A 23271-nucleotide genomic window follows, 5' to 3' on the forward strand; every position below is an offset into this window, starting at 1 on the left:
CTATGGATTAACTTTATGTTAACGAATTAACTTCATTAATGAACTCGGTCAGGATAATCACTTCAGCTGTCTTCAAAAAAAGAGTATAAAAATTAGCTTTGGGTCAGGTTATCGTGTAGAGTAACGGACGGACATACTAACAGCACAATTGAAGGGTAAGGGGAAAAAAGAAGGAATGTCACAAAATTGCATTTTCGAGAAAACGGCGTTTTAATATTGAAAACAGCGTAAAAAGAATAGGGTTAGTCAAATTTTTTGCCCCTTTTTAATGGATATTTCTACATCTACGCATGCATGGCCTATACAGTCAAATAGTACCATGAGTCACCAACAGGTTGGACAAAGCACGCACATGGACATTCCTTGTTTTTTCCCCCTTACCCTTCAATTGTAAAAGTCCAAGTGCGTGATCCTAATAAGTTCTTTGCATATTTTACTCCTCCTTTTACCCTGTTGGTCAGTTCTCAGAGGTCAAAGCTTGATGTGATATATAGCTATAATCGTTCTAGAATTCGAATAAAGACTTCGGTGCATTGAATCGATCTAATGGTATTTTTCCCCGTACTCACCTGTTAAAAATCTGTACACTACTCTCATATTCAGTTGCTATCCAGTGCGACTGCACCGTATTTGCCTCAGAATGTCGCCAAATATGGCTTATTTGAGATCAGTCACAAGGCAATCGATCAAGCTGAAGCTAATAGTTTTCTCTAATCAGATGTTTTTGGGGCATTTCTACCATTTTGTATTTCTAAAAAAAGAGCTCACGGACTACAGAGCACCATTCTACAAATCAAAATAAAGCAAATATATATAATTGTATACCTTTCGGGTCCTCGTTTGGAGACGCGAATTGCACAATGTGGCAACGTCAAAGATAAAGTCGTAGAGTAGATCTACCAATCCATCAAATAGTTACATTGATCCTCTCCAGATGGCAAGTCGATACAAGATGATACTAGCACAACTTAGTAGCGTAATAATAGATGCAACTGCTTGATGAATTCGCAGAGCAATGCTAGTAATTCCAAATTAATATGGGACATTGCCATAGTGAAACCTTCAATTCCTCATAGCAGCTGAAGGAGACCCCGGAGAGTGTATAGAATTTTCGCTTTATTTTAACCTGAAGAACAGTGTTCTGTTGTCTGTGGGATCCGATATATAATGTGTGGGTGGGTGGGTGTAGGTCGTGAATTTTGATTTAGTTACTTTTTTTTAACCTGCAAAAATCATGTTCTTAATTTTACAACCTTGATATTTTAAGATTAAAGAGAAAAAAGGAGGCCATGCTCCTATCCATGTTAGGTCGAAATGAGCTTTGAATATTATCTATATAAATAAAATGGAATTGAATATTTATATCTATACAAATAGAGTTATCTATATAAATCAAATTGAATAGATCACCGATTTTGATGATTTTTGGTACACAATGGACCATAGCCCATTTTTCTGGTCTAGTGGTTAGCGCGTGTATCTTTAGTGCACGTGGACCCGAGATCGATTCCCGGTGGGAGAGTACAACAAATTTAATTTCGCAATCTCACTTTCATCAATCATGCATGTCTTTTAGCCTGAAGAACATAACTGTGGGGACTTTATTTTTTTATTTTTTATTTTATTTTATTTATTTATTTATTTTTTATTTTTATTTTTATTTTTTTTTTATTTTTATTTTTTTTTTTTTTGTCATATGTGGGTTATGACCCAACTTAGTTTTTTAGCACATTAGTTTTCCCGAAGAGAATTTCCCAGAGAGAGAGGACACTCCTAGCAACGACATTCCAGTGATAACATGTCGGGTAAAATCTAACGACAATGGGTTAATTGTTTACTTGATTTCCATAACAACTACTTATTTCATTTCTTTTAAACACATTTTAACTGCGACTACAATGAAAAATTTGATCAACGGAAATGTCACGGTAAAATACTTCCTCTGCAGCCACATAGGATGGGGTTGAAATATTTTCCGTAAACTTATCCTCCCCGTTCAAAGAACGGTCATTCCAGCTAGTTTATTTTTTTAAAAGAAAAAATTTTAGTTGCTTCGAGAAGTTTTGGACAAAAGACAACGTAGAAGGACACGTTGATAGATAGATGATGTCGGCAAGAGAGTTGGTTTTTGCCATTATTTTGGTGCTGTTGCGTGGATATCAGAGAGGAGGACTAAGCCTATCAGCTTCTGAAATTGTAAATTAGGAAAATGTCTTTATTATACGGTAACATCATATTAATGTAGATTACTGTAGTTATTGATGTATAGTAGCTAATGTATAAGGAAAGAATTGGGCACAGTTTTGTTACAGTTTACTCACTCATTAGGTGCCCTCGTTGTGTTTACTTGGAATACGTTCGAAAGCTTCTGGTATCACCTTAAGCCAACTTTAAAATGATAAACATTAACGTAAAGAATTCTCAATCTAAACTAAGATCTGTCCATTTATAAGAAAGAAAAAACTCTTAATTCTGAATTACTGTTGTTAACTTGCTGTTCTGTTTCTGGCAAAACTCGAAATAAAATATTAAACACACACAAAATGTATATTTGAAGCTACTTACACAATACCGTACAGGTATTAAAAACTAGTCATCGTGTAATTATGTAAGAATAAACGTTGCGAAGTTTTAAATGTGGCCAGATTCCGAACACATAGAGCAGTTGCATTTTTATGGCGCCTTTGATCGTAAACAGATAATTGGGGTACTTAGAAGATTTAACGTCATTGAGATTTTTTTTTAAAAGTAAAACTATTAATGACATAGTCGCAGTTCATATCAAGATTGCTCTTAATCAAATTTGATCCTCATCTAGAATCTTGATTCTTGGCATCTCTTATATGTTCCATTACTATAAGTTACATTCCTCTTAATCATACCAATGTATGAATCATCACATTGACAACATGGCGTGATAAGAGACTCCAACTTATACAAGTTTTGTTAACGTAATAACTGTTAAAATCCTTGCTGAAGATAAAACGGATCGAACAGATTTAATATGCATAAAACATATACGAACTATCTTTCAGATAGACAACAAAGTGTAGTCATTTTTGATGATACGTCCATCTTTCTCTCACAAGGGACCCTATGAAACTTCGTATATAGAGAGAGTACCTCGAGAAACTCGCACAGCCAAAATTCTAGCTGCAGCGTCCAAGACGTTGGGACACGAGGGTTCGAGAAAGATCAAAAGTGAAATGTGAGTACATTAAGGACATGGTGAGAAAATGCAAGTTTTTCTTGAAAACTAGTCATTGTAACGACATGAAATGAGCATACATGGATAGGAGATGGTAGATATGATCTGTTAAAAGTGATAAAAAGAATATCCGCCATCTTGAAAGAGGCCATGTTGAAGCTGGTGGGATTGGTGTAAATGATAAGAGGGTCATGCGATGCATCAATTTAAACGTAAATAGAAACAAAAACCTGTTGGTGAAGTCTGTTGTGGGATTATGTTATTCCTGTGCATCTGGTAGAGTAGTTTAGGTACAAAATGAGCAATGGTATCTCAAGGCACTCGAGCAGATGGAGGGTATGAAGCACTATGAGTGAACTGATATGACGTTCTGATTTCTGTGAATTAATGTAAATATAATAAATAGTTACAAGCTAATGTCAACAATGGTATTATTATGAAGATTGAACCCGTCATATCAGCACATCCACACCAATTACATGTTGACTCTGATATAAATCATGTAGTTTTAAAATTATATTTCGCTCTTTTTCTAGTTACACTGATCCCACTCATAGCGCTCCGTAACCTGCATCTGCTCGAGTGTCATGAGATACAATTTGCTCATCTTGTGCCTAAACCATCTACCGGAAGCACAGGAAAAACGTAATCCTACAACAGACGTCACCAACAGGTTTTTGTTTCTATTTACGTTTAAATTGATGCATGGCATGACCCTCGTATCATTTACACCAATCCAACCAGCTTGAATATGACCTCTTTCAAGATGGCGGATATTTTTTTTTAAATCACTTTTAGCAGATCATATCTACCATCTCCTATCCATGTATGCTCATTTCATGTCGTTACAATGACTAGTTTTCAAGAAAAACTTGCATTTTCTCACCATGTCCTTAATGTACTCACATTTCACTTTTGATCTTTCTCGAGCCCTAGTGTCCCAACGTCTTGGACACTGCAGCTACAATTTTGGCTGTGCGAGTTTCCCGAGGTACTCTCTCTATATACAAAGTTTCATGAACATCGGATTCTGATAGATACCTACGGTTCCTTGTCAGTGAAAACTGGTATTCCACAAGGGAGTGTTCTTGGTTCCTTACTCTCCTTCTGAATAGTAGATGATCTTTCCGTTCGTCTTCAAACGCAACCTGGTAACATTCTCCTACTCGCTGATGATCGCAAACTCTTCAGAGAAATCTCTACACTATAAGATTCTATTAACCTTCAGAATGATCCCACACGACTTGCTTCTTGGCTTAAGTCTTGGCGTTTGAGGTTAAATCCCAATAAATGCACTTCTCTTAAAATTTCTCGGAAAAAAAAAAATCGTATCAAACACGACTACACTATTGGTAATATAATTGTTTAAAATGTACAAGAACATAATGATCTTGGTGTTATATTTGTTAGTAAGCTTACCTTTAGTGACATATTACTATTGTTACAAAAAAAAGAAAAGAAAAAGAAAGAAAGAGAAAAGAAAGAAAACAGGAATGTTGTATAGATTTACACGAAATTAAAAATTTGACTGCGGTAGCCACATACTATAAGGCCTTGATTTCTCCTGTAGTGGAATACTGTTCTCCTATTTAGTCTATGGCGTGTCCCACATATCTTTCCAAGTTAGACATTGTTCTCAACTTCTTATTAGCCATTGTTCGTCATAGAGTTCCAGAGCTACGTAGATTTGGTAACGAAAGTATCATGAAAACACTTAATACAGCATTATACAGTACTCATCGCAAAGAAAAAAAAAGTTTCTGTATAAAATAGGAAATGGAAAATTAAACTTTTCACGTTCTGCTTTTCACACTTGCCCATTCGTGCAACACAGAATATGGGTCTTTTCTATATTTCGAAACTTAGATTTGGAATAGTCCAAAGGTCGTTTATGTACAGGCTTCCTAGTGAATTCAATAGACTTCTAGCTACCATAGATATTCGTACTCCTGAAAGAATCTTCCAATCTGTATTGTGCAATGTTAAGTTGTAAATATTGCTATGTAAATTGTTCTTAATTTTTTGCATTACTTTTGTGCATGTATATAAGCGAATGTGAGTTCGTGTATGATCAGATCATGCAGTAACCTAGTGAACTAATTAAAATGATCTTGGCATGATTATCAAAAATGTATAAATTAAAGAGAAAGTAGGGAAAATATTCCCGAAAATCGTCCTGTGAAAAGCCTTTTTCACATTTGGTCACCCTCCGTTTGGGGTATTAGATTTAGGTACTTGCACAAAAGATACCTAGAAAGGGATGCATACGCTAGGCGATATCTATTTAACATAGTAAATATGATATGTACATTGGTAAGGGAAGCGATTTAAATTTAAAATACTTTTATTTTACTTTACTAATGAAAACTATATATATAATATATAATACTGCTAAATGGAGAATTTTTAAATAGCCGTTATCAACTTTTTCCAGCATATAAATCTCAGTGTGACCAAATGCCACAGCAAAAAAATAAGAAATTGGCCAAATAGTGACCTATCATGTTTTGTTATCCTCAGATAGATTTAATTCATAAGATTGTAATTTGCTTTCCTGTACAAATGTACATCATATGTATTGCTATCTTCATATAGATATATTTGTCATTGTCTAGTTTCATTGAGATACGATTAGTAGGTGTGAAGATAAAAAAATATTTTCAAACAACTTTGGAACATTCTGAAAAATTAAAATAAATGTTTTAACAATTTACTTAAGAAGCTCGTACTCTAATTACCTTAAGGCCTTGATTCATCTCTCATTGTCTTTAAAATAAAGCATTCTTTCTAACGATACTGTATTTACGTATGACGGAAGAGAGGGAGAGTAATATATATATATATATATATATATATATATATATATATATATATATATATATATATATATAAGTATTTGTATTTCCAATATAAATGGAGCTCCTTCGTAGCTAAGCGGGTAGCATACGTGTCTTTGGGTTGGGAGACCCGGGTTTGATTTCCGGCGGGAGATCATGTTCGGATCCCACGTTAAGCTGTAGGTCTATGTCTCATACAGCCTCGCTGCTGGGAGGTACACTAAACTGAAAATCAAATCAAATCCGTGTGTGTAAACGGTAGCACATGGTGTTCTGAGTAAAACGGAGAGCAGAAAAACACAGTTTGACTAATTAGATGTAAATACCAGTTAATAGACAACACCTGGCCGTGAATTATGTGACGGTTCAAGAATTTTAGACGCACATACGACATTGACGTAAGAGCCATGAATCTAGGATACAGGTAGGAGTTTACTAAGTGAAGCTCTTTATTATGTCCTCAGAGACCTTTAATTTCAAAAAGATTAATGCATAATTGTGGCCTTTTCGTCCGTCAAACTTTGCACTTTATGCTATTCTGGTACATAATATTACTTTGTTCTTAGGCTTTATATAGAATACTCAAAACCTTATCTTCTACACCTCTCCGATTATTGACTACCTAGTGTTTGTACCGAGTTGAAGAAAAAAATATCATCTTTGCAATACGGTGATGCAGTAGAGATTGAATTATCTGTATGTACTACTTTCACATCCTGATCAGATTAACAGTCTTGATATGAAACAAGTAATAGAAGATATTAGGTAGCATACAAGAAGTCCGTTATAAAATGGTAGTCTCTGCATTTTACAATAAAATGATATCAAAAAATCAAAATCCCAAACTTTCCTCCTTCAATAGTACTTTAAGAAAGCGAAACTAGGAAGCCAATGGACAGATGCAACGAAAAAAAACAGAGTTAGAAATGAAATATAAAGGAAGAAGGAACTAATACAAAAAAAGAAAAAAAAAGTAATGCGATATCAAGTATTTTCTCATGTAATGAAATAACAGTAACAATTGTCTCAGGACAAAGAAAGAAAAAATAGTAAAATTACTCAACTCCCTAAACTTAAAATAGAAATACCCGCTTAAAAACATTCTCATTAAAAGATATTAAACAAAATAAAGATATTTGTAGTAAATTATAATCTAAACTTACCGTTAACTTTCAGAAAAAGTTCAAGCCGGCAAAGTGTATGATTTGCAATACGTCTTTCTTTCGCTTATCACCGCCTATAACTGGACATTGTTCACTATTCTACATTGAAATTGGTTTAACTGTGTGTCTTCTGGTGGCATTTCCTGACATAAACTACTATTCAATAAACTTTTAGAAACAAAAAAGTATATGTATTTAAGTTCATTGCTGTGTGATTAAGAAATAGTGTATATGCACGATATAATTATATAAATATTTTGGATAGGTAGCAGATGTAGTTGTTCAATACCAGAAGTATGGAGAATTTCCTAAATATGTGAGAAGTCTACAAACGTGTTGCAGCGAATATCTTGGAATTCCACCGCGTATGCTGTATTATCCAAGAACCAGGGAAGGATATATGGCGGTAAGAATATATATTATGCAAATGTAAGTTCTGAAGATAGATGGCATAAAAAGTAAATTAATGGCAAGGTATGTTGTATATCTCCGTGCAAAATATTTTATCATTGTCATTAACATCGATGATATTGAAACAAACTAATATTTAAAAGCAGACCTTAGTCTGTTACTATATGGACGGTATGGAAAGTTCAGTGTTATTTCTCAGGCGAAGTTGTGTGTGTACACCTTTGCTCGTTTTTACAGTTTTCAAGGAACCAGGAAACAAATTTTGTAAACAAGGGAAGAATGTAAATTGAAGGGATTGAGGAGCTCAAAAATCATTTATATATTCCACAACTTGTGCATAAAAGTGTCGAATGGGACAATACATAATTGTGGCTAAGTAATGTAATCTTGTGTTTGGTACTGTCATTAACAACATTCCTCTTCTTCATAGAGTAGTAGAACATGGCCATTTCCATTATCATGTCGTCATATATAAAGATACTCAACCACTAACTCGAGGAGGGTAGGTTGCTGAAATGTTATGCGTATCACATTTTTGGATCAAAAGATCCAATGTATTTCAATCAAAAAATTTACTTGTAGGCCTTATATGTGGACAACTACATATAGTGTAGCCGAACCCAAACTAGACACCCGGGTTCGATTCCCGGCGGGAGCTCATGTGGTTCGGATTCCACGTTAATCAGTAGGTCCACGTCTCATATAGCCTCGCTGCTGAACGGGACGATAAAGTTAAAATAGATATCCTCATCAGAATATAGCACGAGAAAATTCAGTACGCGCGTTTAACACGCGTTCCGTGTACATCCAGTATGAGTTCGAAATTGCAAGATGATGATGAATGCTCGATATCTTCATCATGCGAGAATATTATGCCCACATGCTGCCGTATGGGTTGTAACACGTATGAAACGAATAATACGTTGTACTCATTTTTCTCGTGCAATATCCTGACGGGGATATATATATATATATATATATATATATATATATATATATATATATATATATATATATATATATATATATATATATATATATATATATATAGTGTGTTCATCCAACTACGTGAAGATAATGTTTAAGTATGTTCTAACCTTCCATTTCCATATTTCAGAATTTCTTGCTTCATTCCAGTTTTCGTTAAAAAAAAAAAAAAAAATGTTGCCATGACTTTTGCGATAACCTTCGTATATTCCAATAGAATAGAATCTTATTATTGTTTGCAATGAGTAACATACATCTAGCGCCGTAAAAAGTTTTTTTGTTAATTTTCTCGAAAACTACGCATGAGAATAGATTCTGAGTCATATTGTTACACTCAGATGGACGTAATATATGGTTCGATATGTCTTCTCTTTGGATAATATTTTTATTAAACAGAAATTAAATGTTGGGCTATATTTCAGTAACCATACTGTATATTGGTATCTTGTTAGTGTCTTCAGATAAGCTTGATAAGAGTATCAATTTAATCTTACCTTATATGAGTATAATTCTTAATTAAATCAAACAAAAATGAATCGTCTTTAGGCAACTGAGATGTTTATTCCAAGCCAAACTATTAAAAATATCCATGTACAGTTATGGTTATCAACTGGCCGGGTTTTGACCGGCCTGGCCGGAAATATTGCTGTTATTTTGATTAAAGCCAGTGACCGGTACAAACTTCTTACCAACCCCTATATAAGCGTCTTTTCTCAAATTTGTATCTAGTTCGAAGCAATTTCATCTAGTGCGACTATAGACTTAAAAAATAACTTTTATTCTGTAAATCCAAAACCGTCACCTTCCACCATCTATCAACGATTAATATATTTTGTTCATCTGTTTAGATAATTTTAAAGAAGTGGCATTACTGGTAAATACAATAAAATGATCAATGCCGATTTCAGTTTCTCATTTATAGCACAACGTATCTTTAAACTTACTAGTAAATGTACTAAGGATATGCAGAATACAGGTGCTAATGCACTTTTGTTGATGATAGTACATTTCCTTCCCATAAATGGGTCCAAACAAAGATACTTCACACTTAGACCTATATCATAGGTAATTTTGAGGGGGTGCTGGTTTTTTTTTTCATTTTCCAGAGTTGGCAACCCTATGTACAGTTATAGGAATATGGCCTTTGAAGTCATGTTGGTGGCGAGAGCTTTTAAACAAGACAGTTTTAATACCTTGAGGTAAATACTAAAAACATTAAAGTAGATTTTGCAGTTCACTTTCTGGTCTTGAAGTATTTCTATGTTCTAGAGGTAGAGATATAGTTATTTATTGGAATAAAACTCACGACTTTTCTCTCAATTTTTGTTAATAATAAAAAGTAATAAGGCGGGGAACGAATTTCGTACTCATTCTTCTCGTTTCCAAATCCGTGCTTAAGATGCTTTGTACGGTTCCCAGAGGTGTTTGGTTCTCTGGGAAGCTCTCGAATAGTTATTCGTCTGTTTGAACAAACAATTTTTGCTACTTTTTGCACGTTTTCTTCTGTTTTTGTGTTTAATGAACATCTCGAACGTTGCACGTCTTCTACCGATTCATTTCCGCTTTTAAATCGTCCATACCATTTGTAAACATTCTTCAGAGTTACAGTATTATCTCGATTCACCAATTTCAACATTTCATAAGTTTCTTTGGCACTTTTTTGCAACTTGAAACAGAACTTAATGTTCATACATTGTTCAAAATTAATGATGCGCGACAGACGCGATAAACGTAACCTCACTCTTGCGGATCCAAACGCTGAGTGACAAGTCAGAACATGTTCCAGCTTGACGCTGCCTGTCTCAAGGGATCAGGCTATCGAACAAATTACATCAAATTATTGTAGCGTCAGCAGCAGTTCCTGCTAAAAAGAATCATTCACCGTATTTTTTGATCACACTGTAACCAACAGGAGTTCGGGTCGCTGTTCGGGCAGACATTTATTTGTAATCACCTGGAGTTCGAGGTCTCTATTTGGGTGAACATTTATTTGTAACCACTCCGTGCAATCTATTCGCTGTCCGTGGCTCGTGGTACTACCAATAATTATCTTCCTGATACTTTAACTTACCTGGACAGGACGATGAAGGACCTCTCCAAAAAAAAGGTTACAAACTGTTTCCAAATCACTCGTCGGTCTCAATAATGAGATGAGCATTAGGCGCCGAGAGGTTCGGGTGTCTCGTCTCGAAAACCTCACGGACGATCAGATGGTCATCCAGACCATAACGCACACAAACATCACTCATACAAACAACGAAAACACACTGGATTAAATGACACTATACTTATTTATTAGAACACTAATATATAAAAAAAAATAAATAGCGAAGAGGAATGGACACAACACTGAACACTGAAGATATATAATAATTTTTGTCGCTGAAATCACACTTTGCCCTTTTCAGGCAATATAGCCCTTTATATATATATGATTATAATTCAGATATCACTACAAATGCTTCTCTCACACCATTGACACACTTGGGGGATTAGCACTGGGGAAAAGTTGTCTGGATCGTCCCACGATGAATCCAGTTGTTACGCTGAACAGTCCTGCAGCGTAAAGGTCAATCTTCAGCAAATAAACGAAAAGAAGGTCTCCACAGTGGAATACTGATATTGGAGGGCACGTATATAACTTTTTAGCGCACTAGGTTTATGAACCTGAGACTTCACTAGTTGGGGCTAGCCGTAAGAAATCGTCCTTCACCGGCTAAATAGCTTGTGCCCCTTCACAAAAAGTCGTATCTGAAGCTCGACACGACATGCGCGGGTTACGGCTTCCAGACCTGGAGTCGAATTCCTTGAGCATCCAAGCTCAAGCTACGGGTTGCAATGATCAACTGAAAGTGTTGGCAGTTCATTTCAAAAATCACTCAGTTAACTCACCTGTATGCACATACAAACAGAATATGGAAAACAATTTATGTTAATTTTAGTCAACTGCCTATAATGCACTAGACACGGCGATAACACTGGCGTGAGAAAGTACAGATAACGAACTGCAAAAACTGTGAGGCTGGTGCCACTTTGGTTGCTGAACATCCGGTCAGCCCGTATTTCTCTAATCTATTATAATGTTTCCATAAGCGATTAAAGAAAGCACTTAATTCAGTTCCAAATAACTGCAGAATATATACTGTGCATATAATAAGTCAGGGAGAAACACTGAAATGGTTAGTCACTAACTGAAATGTTCTCAGCAAAAGCAATGTTTTAAATATATATATGAGAAAACGATGAAAGACTTCTTTGTCCAATTGTGTGGGAAAGAAGCAATTCCCACCAAAGAAAGAACTTATGTGCGTTGCAGAATAAAGTATAAATCGAAAATAATAATCACAGTCTTTACGAAATATACAGAGTGTCCACAAAAAATCCTTCTATAACCTGGTAGCGGTTATAACACCTTGTGTATTCGAAAATATACAATGAAAGAGATCACAACTGTTATTGACCTCTCTTTGGGTTGTTTCGCTAACAAATTTTCAGCACGTTTTAGTTGAAATAATTGGATTTTACGGTTGCGAATACGTCATGGTTACGTCACGTTGCTACGTAAATAGGAGAAGTAATACAATTTAGTTATACAGTTTTTGCTAATGCAAATAATTTAAGTTCACTTTGATTTCAAGGAATTTCAGTATAACTTGATCTGTCATCTGTATTTTAAAGAAAGCATTTCCATTATGTTTAAATAGTTTTTATTTGCGGCGTACCAAGTAATTGAATAAAATTAATAAGAAAATCGGATTATTTATTTATAAGTTTCCATATTAGCAAGTAGGCGTTGCCCTGCGTACGTGTACGTGAAGCTTCCTCTAGTGTATAAAGAAGGCAGTAGTTGAGTGATTACTGAGTCAAGAAGGTCGTAAAGTCCGTAATTTGTGTTCATGCATTTAAATTTCCATATTTTTGCATTTAAATTCAGCCATAAGTGAAAGTATTGATATTTCTTGCATTTTAGGAAGTGAAGGCTTTTTCTTTTCTTTATTCTTCTAATACGCAGATGTAAGGAGTTTCTTGTTACTAATATAGTATGCACATAAAATATTTTACATTTACGTATACAGCATAATTTCGAGTGTAATATCTCATTTTAAATATTGTTCATTACACAGTTCACGGTTTAAGCGACCTCCGATTTTACAATCCTTTCCGCCCCAATTGGTCCGTTAAGTAGGGTGTACTGTACTGTATTCGTAGCGTTTTGTAGTAAAAATAATAATTCTTATATTGTTATCAGTTACACAATTTGTTCCCTCTCAGTGTTAAAAATCTTATCTTTTTCTGCTGAAATACTCTGTGAAGAAATATTGGCTCTGAACATACTTCCTTCGTGTCTTCGTTCTGATGTAATAAAAGAAAATATTAGCGTTTAACGGGAGAAAAATATTCAAAAATGAAACTTACAATCGATTAACTATCCATTTCATGTTAGCTTTGCTATATTGTAGTAACTTCATAAAAGAAAAATAATTAAAAGTCTCTGAACAAAGTAAGTTTTAATTAAAAATAATAACTGTGCAACCATTTCGTCAACTAACTAAACCTTACGACTCGTCAGACAGAGTACAATACAATAGAGAGCTGCCTCTTAATATATAACAAACTCCCTGAGACTGGTTGTGAACGTTGATTGACTGATCAGAATATTCTTAGACAATCAGAGTTAGAGTTCACAAAGAAACAACTAAAAACAGAAATATATTTCCTCCCCTGATACGGTAGACATTACTAGACCTAAACAAGCTACAATAACTTGCAACACTGTTTAATTTTAAGATTTACATTCCAATTTATAACGCAGCTTTGTTCTTTTTCAATAAATTTGGCTTGCTTCCACTTTCGTATCAACATTCTTTGTTCTTGATCTTACACTTGGCAACTTCGCACCAATTAATTTTACGTCCCGCCCCTCATATGTATGTTTGTGAATGATATTCCTTTCTTTTTGTAACATCATCTTTGTGTTATTTCACGCGTTCGTTCAGTTTTTCCCCGTTTCACCAATTAACAGCTATCACTATTACTACACCTGATTCTGTAGATAGCTCCTTCCCTTTCCAGCACCTCCTCTTGGTTTTCCTCTTTGTCCTCCTCCTCCTTTTTCTTCTTTATACATATCATCCCAACAGGCTCCTACTTCCTTTTTCCATATGCTGAAACGTTCCCTGTCATCTTAAGTGATCACTTTATTATCAATCGTTTGAATTTAATGAGTTGAATAAATGATATACATGAGTGTAATAACTCATGTGTAGTTTTCGAGAATTTGGAAAGAAAGTTTCTTTGTAAATCTATAAATTCATGCTGTACGAGAACAATGCTATTTACTGAGGTGGAACTGATATGAAATATACTCTTCTAAAGCCCTTCATTTTATGGTATTAGTGCTGCGACAGTACATAGTATGGTTAATTAAATAAAGCCCAAAAGTATCTGTTAAATTTTAATTTCTCTTTAACTAAAATATTATCCAAAGCTAAGACATATATAAGTCGATAGATCATGTCGAGAAAAACTAACTTTTGTGGCGCTAAAACGTGTGTCATTTGTTGCCAATAATAATTGACTAGTTTTATTTTGTTTGAAGAAATGTAAAAAAAAAAAAAAAAAAAAAAAAAAAGTCAAATATGTTCCTTTGAAATTTAAAAAAAATAAAGTTTAAATGTGAATATGAAATGTGGATGTGTGAACAACCGAGGATCGAAATTCGTATTGTTTACGTAATGGCGGTATTTAAGTTGGTTATGTGATATGTTACTAAGTTAATAAAAATGTATGTGCATAGATGCCTAAAATAATCTCTAACCTGTCTGTAGTCTATCGTTCTTTATGTAAAGAAATACTAAACCGAATTCATAGCCTAGCAAAAGTTGAAGAAATTGTTCTTTATGTACGATATTTTTTAGCTAATTATAATATGCTAGTATGTCCAGTGGTGTAGGCGGAATTTTATCAACGGGGGTCCAAGCGCTCAATCCCGTATCATTTCAGGACAGTTTGTATCTTCTTATAGTAAATGTTTATTTTTGCATAAAATCTTCCTCAAGGGAGGGAGAACCCTCCCTTGTATACGCCACTTACTGTATTTATTGTTGTTTGTCTTTTCCAACGATGACACACACACACTGCCTTACGCACTTACTCCTTATAACTATTTGCAATACAAGTACCTAATCATTGACTTGAATTGTTTTGCAGAAAGATATGAAAATCTGGGAGGAACGTCCATTAGATCGCAAGTACTTAAATGCAGCCATAAAACGAGTAGCGTACTTAAGAGAACTACGTGTGAAAACCACGGAGGCTATGATGAAATGTTTCACTGACGGAGTAAATGTGTTCCTGTCTTTGGTAAAAGATGCTGAGGAAGAAGAGGCTGTTGCAAGACAGGTACGTGAAATAATTACCTATACCATTATATCTTTTTTGTTTTAAACATCACGTTGAATACATATTTGCATATGAAAAAGTAAGATATATGCTTTACAAATATTTTGAGGAAGTTGGTTATTCTACTTGATGTCGGCTTCGAACTTCAGTTGAGAGTACAATTTTCGGTCGTAACTACAACATCGTGAGGTAATTGGAAAATTACTTGATAGTAGCGAATCGATGCAGAAAGCAAGAAATAACGACGTTAAAAGCCAATGTGCTGACTCGCACTTTCAAACTAAAAGGTTTCTGGCCGGCTGTAATCATTCGTGAATTTAAAGCCGCGAAGTTTCTGTAATCTTAAAGCTGTGTTGGTATGATTAATTGTTTTCTAGATTATAAAATTGAAGACATTTCTTGTACTTTCTTCCTCTCTCATTATTATTATTGTTAAGAGAGATCTTTTTTCAACCTCTATGAAAAGCCACCAGAATAAAACCACGTAAGATGACGAAACGGGAACTTCATAAGTGATGGGTGTGTACACGACTGCTACAGAGAGTTCAAAGAAGGGAAGTTTATAATGATGGCCGTGTGTACGAATGCTGCAGACAGTTTACAGAAGTTAACTTTATGTGATCGTTGTATGCGCGACTGATGCAGTCAGTTTAAAGAAGGAAACTTTACAAGTGATGGCTGTGTGCTCAAATACTGCAGGGAGTTTAAAGAAGAGCTTATCGATTTTCACGACGAGAGTAGTCAAAGGTGGAAATCTGTGGCGGCAGACATCCTTGATGAACTTATGAATCGTGTGGTTTGTGATGGGTGTAGATTGTTTTCTGAAGTGTCTGATCTTGGATTTTCAAGGAAATCACCAGACGTCTGGAGAAATCGAATTACATCATGTAGTTCACACTTGGCGGGCACTTCGATTTCTCTCGATGTATTTCCACGCTCGCTGTTCCACAGTGATCTAAACATACCTTGATGTTACATGCTCAAATGTGGATTCTGCAATGCAAATGGGTACGATTTCGAGGATACACATAGGTCAATGCGCACTAGTGGTAAAGATATCAAAGTATTCAAACTTACCATCCCAGACAGTGAAATCGCCGGGAAAATGTAGTTTCAACACCATACTTTAGAAGTGAACTGATTCAGTTGTTGGAGTGTAATTATTATGATATGTGTTTAGATGAATCTCTTAATAATATGTTTTCAAAAGAAGCAGATGGAATTAAATGTGTGATTCTGGAGTAGAGTGAAAGGGCAAGTGTGCACGCGTTGACATTGGCGTAATTAGGGCATTTTACAGCTTCTAGGGTCTTTTAATCGCTTTCAGAGAGGCGCTTTTACCCTCGAACTTAAAAAAAAAAGATCATACGATCATTCATATTTCAGTGGATGACCTCAGTGTAAACTTTAAATTTCAGCATACGTTCAAACCAGATACAAGACATTGCCAAGTTTCCCTGTAATATTTGATACAGGAAGATGTGGGTTACTTACTATACACGAAGTATTTAACTTACACTAAAATACAAATGCTGAGTAAAGCAACTTTTTATTATAAAATAATAAAATAATAATTGTGACTGACTAAAGAATCATTGAGTTTCTGATAGCTCTATACAGAGGTTTTCCCAGGTGATGTGGATAGTGATGCATGGATAACAACAAAATGTAAACGAAATTATATACAGAGGTTGTTCCGTCTACATTTGGCCAATTTCGACTTACCTAAAAATTTAGAAGAATCTATGGCGCCAGGTCCGTAAGTGCTCGATGTGTTTCCCTTGGTTCCTAACAATAGCCCGACAGCGTAATTTCCACTGTAATAGGCTTCTCTAAAGAGCTGGGAGGGGAATCTTGTCCCATTCCCTTTGTACAGCTTTCCAAAGTCCTTCCACAGTTGCCACACGCCGTTTTCCCAAAGCCCGCTTCAGTAATCCAAATCAGTCCATAGGACTTGCATCTGGAGATTTAACAACTACCTCATTGAAAGATATCACCTGTATACCACTTTCCCCCTCCATCTCCCTGTAGAATGCGAGGGACGATCGTGAGGTATGTGATGAGGCCTTGTCCATGTGAATGCGCACCAGATTGGCGTCATTTCCGTACATTGTTGGAATCTCATGCTCGTAGATCGGCCTCATGATCTGCTCCTGTAAATACTGCGAATTTATTTGGAGTTCTTCGCCACCCTACGAATCTTCAGTTTACCTCGGTAACAGTAGCCAGTAACAATCGTGAATCCTTTTGGTAAGGATTCTTTACAGACACGGACCCATCTTCTGAAGTTCTTGACGCCTTTCTCTCGGTACATGATGGCTCTCGGTTTGCCGCAGTCGGAAAGGTAAATCCATGCTTCATCGAGCGTTACGACGTACATCCACCTTTGTTTTGCCAGATGCCGTTCGTACAGCTTCCGGGCGTTACACTTTCGATCCTTTTAGTGGGCATCCGTGATAAGATGGCCGCGAGCTTTCATTACTTTTTCCAGCTTAAGTTGATGGTGTAACGTCCGGCTCACAGTCCCCAAAGACACGTGAAGACGATTAGTCATACACCTTTGTGTTGGCGGATTTTCTTGCATTACCATTTTGCGAAGTTCCTCTGCATGGTGGAGGTGGCCTTGGTGATTCCCGCTTCCTAGGCAACTTCGTTGGTGATCCAAATGGTGGAGCTTCGTTGCCCTTGTACTTTTAATAACATTTTTTATTCTACTTAAACTGATGTTGCAACCATTCTTCTTGCACTGTTTTCTAATGACAGAAACACTAAAGTGGGCGTCATAAAGAGCCGCAACATAGCCTTCCCAAAACCGGCTTAGTTTGGGCGGCATTTTGGTCACAGAGCAGAAACCCACACACTTGGAAACAACTTTAACACAACACTCACAAGAATGGTCCTGTTTTGTGCGTTATTGTCGTCCGCGCGGAAAAACAACTCCGTTCTCAGGAAGCCACTGCACAACACTGCAGGACACCACGAGCCAGGTCGGGTGAGTCCATTCTGCCCGGGAGGGGAAAGGAACGAAATCGGCCAAACGAAGGCTGAACAACCTCTGTATGTGATAAAATAAAACAGAAAAAAGATACCCATAACAAACATTTTGAGAGGATACACAAACTTCAGTAATAAAAAAAACGTGGCAAGCTTTTACGGTAAGATACAGTCACGCTAAAGGGTTGCAAAATAGATAAACAAAACAAAGTAGAGAACTGGAAAGACTAAGCCGCGAGCCATTTATATACATGTATCCACCTTTCTGCGATGAGTGTCTCACTGTGACTTTTTCCTTCCATATGTGACGAAACTTTCGTCATGTGCGTAAAGTTACAGATTAAAATTTCAGAGGAGCTCCTTTGTGGCTAAGCGGTTAGCGTACGCGCCTTTGGCGTGGGAGACCCAGGTTCGATTCCCTGTGGGAGTTCATGTGTTCGGATTCCACGTTAATCAGTAGGTCCACGTCTCATGTAGCCTCGCTGCTGAAAGGAAAGCTAAACTCAACTCAACAACAACAGCATAAAGTTTCAGGAAAGAGGATTAATTTCTTTGTTTGTGCGGGAATTTTTTACTTTATACAAATTTTCTATAATTTCATAATAAAATACGTCGTATTCGTTTTTATATTATTCATTATTCTAATTGATTAATACATAGTTATATATCAGCGTTGTTTTGCTTTCTCGGTCTTGGTTTTCCATGAACATGAAAGGTCTGTGCGACTATATGTAAGGGAAAATTTTTAAAAAAATGTTCCGAAAAACGGAATTTTTTTCGTGATTTTTGTAGCATGACACAGTTTTGCAGATCAGTCGGAACGATATTCTAATAGCTCAATGATACAAAATTGAGATCCTCAGGACTCACATTGTTTCTACGATTGCAGCAGTTGCCAATCGTTTCCATTTGTATGGACACTAATGCCAGATTTAATTGAATACTGTGGGAGATGTTGATGCTGTAGACAGAAGGTATTAAACGGATGGTATAGGCAGCGTTCTGTTCAGAGCTAAACCCCATTGAATATATGTGGACACATTTGGCAGACGTATTGGTGCTAAATCAGTAGCACTTGCAACTCTGCAACAGCTGGAAATGGCCCTACAGAAGAAGTGGGGAAACGGTCTGAAGGTTAGCATTGACTACCTGTTCAAATCCATTCCAAACGGATGTGCAACACTTGTGGCCATTCAGGGAGATCATACACCTTATTAGAAGCAGATTTTGTTGTGCAAATCTCGATTTCTGCCATGTTCCTGTGATGTCTTCTTGTATCTGTTTTGCATTCAAATACATAAATCACTCCTAGAGTTTATTCGTATTGGCTACCTAGCACAGGTGCATTGCAGTGATCACAACAGTTCTAGCGACCAAATACATTTTGATATAATAGCGGGAATTTCGATTTCCTTCTGTCATTCTTGTGCTTATGGCTTGCTTCCCACTGTAAATATTCTAAGAAATTTCAACTATTTAATTGTTAATATATATACAGTGTAAATTGTTATATCTATACAACGAAAAATATAACAATCTTTGTCCCTTTATATCTATGAAATCAATTAGTATACTTTTGAAATCGGTTAGTATACTTTTGAAATCGATTAGTATAAAGTATATTCATTACAAATTTGCATTGTTGTTCAGTCGTGTGTTTTCTTAGAGTATTTTCTTCGTTTTGTTTAATGTTTACTGATCACATGTGTCTTGTTTTACCTATGCTAAAAGAAACAGTTCGGCCCCCAACCACCGTGTTACCCACCTTCTTCGATGATATTATTATTTCTTCTTTTTTTCCCTTAGGGATCTACCCTTATACACTCGGGAATCTCTACTCTGAATATGAAGAGATACGAAGTACATAGCGATTACAGGTCCAGTCTGCGTACCAAAGTACAAGGTATATTGTAATCAAACGATTGTAATTCGAGTTTGATTAATCATTGTTGCATTCCTGTTATATTAACAATATAGGGACAAGCAGACTTAATATAAAAATAATACAGTGGAGGATTATTTCACTTTCAATTACAGCAGAAGATTACTATACAGTAAAGAAGTGTCAAATTTGTGAAACATCTAAGGAGAGCAATGGCTTGCAAGTAAAATTCGCCAGGATGAGACGGAAATACAGGATCCAGACTGGGAGAGAGATGGGGGGGGGGGGTATCTCGTAGAAATCGGATATTGCTGTGAAATATCTCTTCACAATTAATCAGTTTTCAAATAAAAAGATCCCGGAGGGGACACTCGGTCGAAAAGTTTAAAAAGCGTTTTCAGGCCAGCCTTATAGGTCCCAGACCGCTTCCTTTCTTCCCTAATCCCTTCTTCCTTCCCCTTTCCCGGATAGTGTGCCCGCCGAGGGACGTCATGCCTCATACGCGACGGGGTAAAGATGGCCTTAGATGCCAAAAGCCCAGAAATCTAAATCCTAAATCAAATAAAAAGTTGTTACTAAAATAAAATTCAGGTGATCTGATATAGCACCGTCTTGTGATTTAGTGATAAATGCCTTTTACAAGACGTTCGTGACCACAAATAGAATGTATGTTAGGTATTAATATATACGATGGTCATTGCAAAAGTCATGGCAGCTATTTTATTTTTTCCTCGAAAATGGTAACGAATAAAAACATTCTGAAATATGCAAATGAAAGGTTAGTTCATATGTAAACATTACATGTAGGGAGATGAATGAACACACACACCACCATAAAGATATAGCACGAGAAAAAAGACGAACAAAATTTTGTCGTTTCAAACGTGTTTTTTTTGTGAATTGCAACAGTACACAATAGTACAGGGCAGAAACACGTACCTGTGACATCTTAGAGTTCCTCGAAGTAGTCTCCCAAAGAATCCATCACACACTGCCAACTTCGTGGAAGACACCGAATAGGGCTACCCATGGCCTCACCTTGAGCGAATCTTTGGATCCCACGCTCAAACGAATCTTTGGATCCCACGCTGTGGCAGTCGTCACATGTTCGGAAGCGTGTTCCACGCAATGGCTCTTTCAGCTTTGGTATGAGGTCATAATCGCAAGATTATAAGTCTGACAAATATGGTGGATAGTCTAAGATGTCACTGGTACGTGTTCTTGCTCTGTACTATTGTGTACTGTTGCAGTTAACAGTAAAACACGTTTGAAACGTCAAAATTTTGTTCGTCTTTTTTTCTCGTGCTATATCTTTATGGTGGTGTATGTGTTCATCCATATCCCTACATGTAATGTTTACATACGAACTAACCTTACATTTGCATATTTCAGAATTTTTTGTGTTACTATTTTCGAAAAAAAAAATAGTTGTCATGACTTCAGCAATGACCCTCGTGTATATATATATATATATATATATATATATATATATATATATATATATATATATATATATATGGTGTCTTCCATTTCAACTTAGGCAAAAAAAAAAATGTAAAATTGTACCATCACCATCTCAGATATTGTTGAAACTTTTTTTATAGCAACTAGACATGATTTTAAGAGACCCATATTTTTTTGTTTTGTCGCAAAAAATTTTCCCGCCAAGTAATGGGCAATCGAAGATGGGGAGTACAATTTATGAATTGTAGAAGACATGGAAAATGGTCAACTTCAGAGCCTCACCATTCGGCTATGGAGACAGGTAGAGTTATAATTCTTGTTGTGGTATGTACATAGGGATATAAATAAACTATATTTTATTATAGTTTGGTTTGCGCATACGTATCTTTTTGTACATAAATTAACAAATGAACGTCAATTTATCTGAAAAGTCGAAGTTTGCGAATTTTTTTCGAGCACTTCAGGTTCGAATTTTAAAATTCTGTTTTCACGGTTGGTAAGACCTAGTTACCCGCTTTCCGAAAAAAAAAAAAAATGTATCGCTTGTGTATGCAACCGTTTTGTCGCAAAAAATTCGAAAAATTGTAAAATTTTCAAAAATCGCCATTTTTGGCGCCATTTTCTCGAAAACACCATCTTTTAAAATTCTGAAATTTTGTCAGATGATTCAATTTTACATGAATAATAAACACACCAAATACCATTCTCGACCAATGCTTCATGAATTAACTGCAGCCTTTTAAAGTTAGCGAAGTTTCGTTAACTTTTATGTCACAGTTAGCAACACTGGGAACAATGAAAGTGCAATGATTTGATGATGTTTGTGGTTCACATTCATTAAATGAAGAATAAAAGTTTTTCTTGACTGTTTTTTTTTTAATTATTTTTATCAAAAAGGCTCTCTGAAATAGTAAAATGAGCCTCTCCCTACTCCTCCGTTTTCTTAAACCGAAATAATCTGAGGTGGAAATTACGATTACGAAACACACAAATTTCAAATTCACTTACTTAAAATGGTCTTCGGAAACAAAATTTCATTGATTTTTACATGGACCAATCATTTCCTTGGTTGGTGTCTTCTTCGCTAATAGCATGTAATCGTACAGATGCTCCAATAGGTGTTGGTTCACTCACAGCTCGTCCAGGATCTAGGGGGACGATTGCCCCTCCCCCCACCAGAAGAAGAAAATTTCTTATTTTATATATAAATAAAACCCATCCCAGAGTTTGGAGCTCTTAAAAGTAGCTCTAAGTACCAGTATTACAACCCCCTTCCCCCCACCGTCCTGGATCCACCCCTGCGTAGCACATTGTCGATAGTCACAAAACACTTATTTTCATTTCTCTTATGCTATTCTGGAAACCTGTACCCTGCTGAAGGTCTATGTGGAAGCATAAGCAGCACTTAAACTCCACTTAATTCATGATTTATTCATAATATTTCGGCTACGCACCACTGGTTATCATACATATATGTATGTAACAAAAGTTCCTTTTTGCAGATTTCTTAAATCTACACTTTGAATTGCAGAAGTTCGACTTTGGGGGAAGCATGACCCGTTACTGCCATAAAAACTTCGCCATTTTCCGAAAGCCAAAAATGACCTTTGAATACCAGTTACCGGTCGCATACTTCTTTTTTTCTTCCGGAAGTCGTTGAATTCAATTCCAGGCAACAAAAAGAGAGTAATACCCGGAGTTTGTACTTGCACTATACTCATGAATTCTTATGCGGTTTTAGTGGGAGCGCGGTGACTCAGTGGTAGGGCTTTCACCTCCGGTGCTTGGGCTCCCTGGTTCGATCCCAGCTCGCGCCGTGTGGGCTTTGTGGTGGACAAACACCGTGCTCGTGGGTTTTCTCGGGGTTATCCCGTTTCCTCCCACTTTCTGCATTCATTTCATTTTTCTTCTGTGGTTTTAAAA

At 36.1% G+C, this 23271-nt stretch overlaps 1 protein-coding gene across 3 annotated transcripts in view; it reads left to right on the plus strand.

The window, feature by feature from the left end:
* Positions 1-23271, plus strand: part of LOC145681092 (piRNA biogenesis protein EXD1-like) — a 49669-nt gene that overhangs the window by 21476 nt on the left and 4922 nt on the right. For 2 of the 3 annotated variants that reach the window (XM_081752474.1, XM_081752475.1), the window contains exons 6-7: positions 7474-7614; positions 14817-15008. In XM_081752474.1, coding sequence (XP_081608600.1) covers positions 7474-7614; positions 14817-15008 — 333 coding nt within the window. The remainder of the gene's footprint in view (positions 1-7473; positions 7615-14816; positions 15009-23271) is intronic. The other variant, XM_081752476.1, reaches the window with a different exon arrangement.

Source organism: Thermobia domestica, chromosome 3, assembly GCF_964235325.1.
Source record: "Thermobia domestica chromosome 3, izTheDome1.hap1.1, whole genome shotgun sequence".
In the NCBI taxonomy this organism is placed as follows: domain Eukaryota; kingdom Metazoa; phylum Arthropoda; class Insecta; order Zygentoma; family Lepismatidae; genus Thermobia; species Thermobia domestica.